The 2,084-nt window shown below is 32.9% G+C and overlaps 1 protein-coding gene across 1 annotated transcript; it reads right to left on the bottom strand.

Annotated features, from left to right (window-relative positions):
- Positions 1-933: 933 nt before the first annotated feature.
- On the bottom strand, positions 934-1,494 carry LOC111383266 (uncharacterized mitochondrial protein AtMg00810-like). The gene is made up of 3 exons (XM_023007343.1): positions 1,359-1,494; positions 1,198-1,259; positions 934-1,140 (listed from the first exon to the last, which is right to left on the bottom strand). The coding sequence occupies exons 1-3, from the start codon at positions 1,492-1,494 to the stop codon at positions 934-936; spliced, it is 405 nt and encodes a 134-aa protein (XP_022863111.1).
- Positions 1,495-2,084: the final 590 nt, after the last annotated feature.

Genomic DNA, 2,084 nt, shown 5'->3' with positions numbered 1-2,084 from the left:
GAAGATGTGATTTGAAGATGAAGATGAAGATGATTTGGGGATAAATTTCATCTCTGATTTCTTAAAACTGTGATTTTGGCCGTCCAGAAAACAATTGTTAATAATTTATGATTTTGGGATTTAAAAAATAATAATTTTAGATGATGTGGACATAATTCATCGTCCAAAGTCATTTTTTTATATCTACGTGGAATTTATTGGCCAACTGTACAGACAGATTTAGATCTAGTGATGGATGGGTAAATTAATGAAAAGTTAAGTGAGCATTCAGTTACCATTTATTCTTCAATGAGCAAGTGGTAACAAGTGGTATAATTGAGTGAGCATCCATTTAATTAAATCAAAAGACAAGGGAGTACTTACATTTATGGTACTCAATGAACTCTCAACAATCAAAATAAATACGTCTTCCATTTACCTACTAGCATCCACTAAATACTTGTAAAGAAAATTAGAATAAATTTCAGTATATTGATGATGAATAACAGCCCCTAAACAACCTATTTGTATTGCAAAAGATGGAAAGAAAAAGGAAAACCAATATGCTAAGCAAGAAAATAAAATTAACCTACCAATTATTGAAAAACTATAGTCTTTAACTAATTACAATTTCTTTTCATAACTCACTTGTCATACTTGGTTGTTTTCTATACTTCCTCTCAAGTTGGATTGTAAATGTTGACCAAGTTCAACTTGCGAATTGAGGTTGTCAAAGATTTGTCTAGATAATCCTTTGATAAAGATATCCGTCATCTTTTGTAGGAACATATTTTATACAACTAATTCCATTGTCTACCTTCTCTTTGATAAAATGTCTATCTACTTCTACATGTTTGGTTCTATCATATTATACTGGATTGAGGAAAATGATGATTTTTGCTTTGTTGTCATAATAGAGTTTGATTAGAAATTTTAGTCCAATTTTTAGTTTTTCTAGAGTTTCTTTATCCATAATCCTAGTGCAACTTCTCTAAATTCAGCTTCTGAAATGCTTCGCTTCACTATATTCTGTTTTTTACTTCTGCAAGTTATCAAGTTTTCCGATACAAACGTACAATAGCCTGTAGTAGATCTTCTATCTTCTGTTGATCCAGCCCAATCTGCACCATTGAATATTTCTACTCCTTTTCGTTTATTTTTCTAGAAGAATAGTCCTTTGCCCGAGGTGCCTTTTAAATATTTGAGAATTTTATATACTGCTTCCAAGTTAACTTCTTTGAGAGAATGCATATGTTGACTTACTATGCTGACTGCGAAAGCTATATTAGGTCAAGTATGTGAGAGATAATTTAACTCTCCAACTAATCTTTGATATTTATATGTTTCCACTAAGTCTCCTGTGTCCTTTGATAATTTACCAGCATTAGTTGATGTCTCGTTTGGTTTGTAACTTAGCACTCCAGTTTCGATCAACAGATCGAGATTGTACTTTTGTTGGGATACAATAACATCCTTCTTTGATCTTGTAGCCTCCATCCCCAAGAAGTACCGCATTGTCCTAGGTCTTTTACCTTAAATTTAGCCGCTAAGCATCTCTTTAGACTTTCCATCTCAGTTATTTTGTCCCATGTTAGGATTATATCATCCATGCCCACAATTAAGACGGTCTTCATTCCATCCCTAGATTGTTGAAAGAATATGGTATGATCTAATTTCTTTTGGTAGTATTCTTGAATTTTTAATTCCTCTGCAAATCTACGGAACCAATGCTCTAGGTGACTGTTTGAGCCAAAAAATGATTTCTTGAGTTTACACACTTGATTCCCCTTATTTTGTTGTTAAAGCCTAAAGGTATTGTCATGAAGATCTCTTCTTCTAGTTTTCCATTAACAATACATTTTTAATATCTAGTTGTTGAAGCGACTAGTCTAAACTCACTACTAATGTCAGGAGAATTCGGATGGTATTGAGTTTTGCCACTGGTGTGAATGTTTCAGCATAGTCGATGCCATAGGTTTGAGTATACCCTTTGGCAATAAGACAAGCTATATAGCACTTTATTGTCCCATCTGTTTTGTACTTTACATTAAAGACCCATTTGCATCCTACCGATTTCTTTCCTTTTGATAGGTTTACCACTTTTC

This window comes from Olea europaea, unplaced genomic scaffold, assembly GCF_002742605.1.
Source record: "Olea europaea var. sylvestris unplaced genomic scaffold, O_europaea_v1 scaffold2648, whole genome shotgun sequence".
NCBI classification, from domain to species: Eukaryota; Viridiplantae; Streptophyta; class Magnoliopsida; order Lamiales; family Oleaceae; genus Olea; species Olea europaea.
This window is presented reverse-complemented; position numbering and strand designations above follow the sequence as displayed.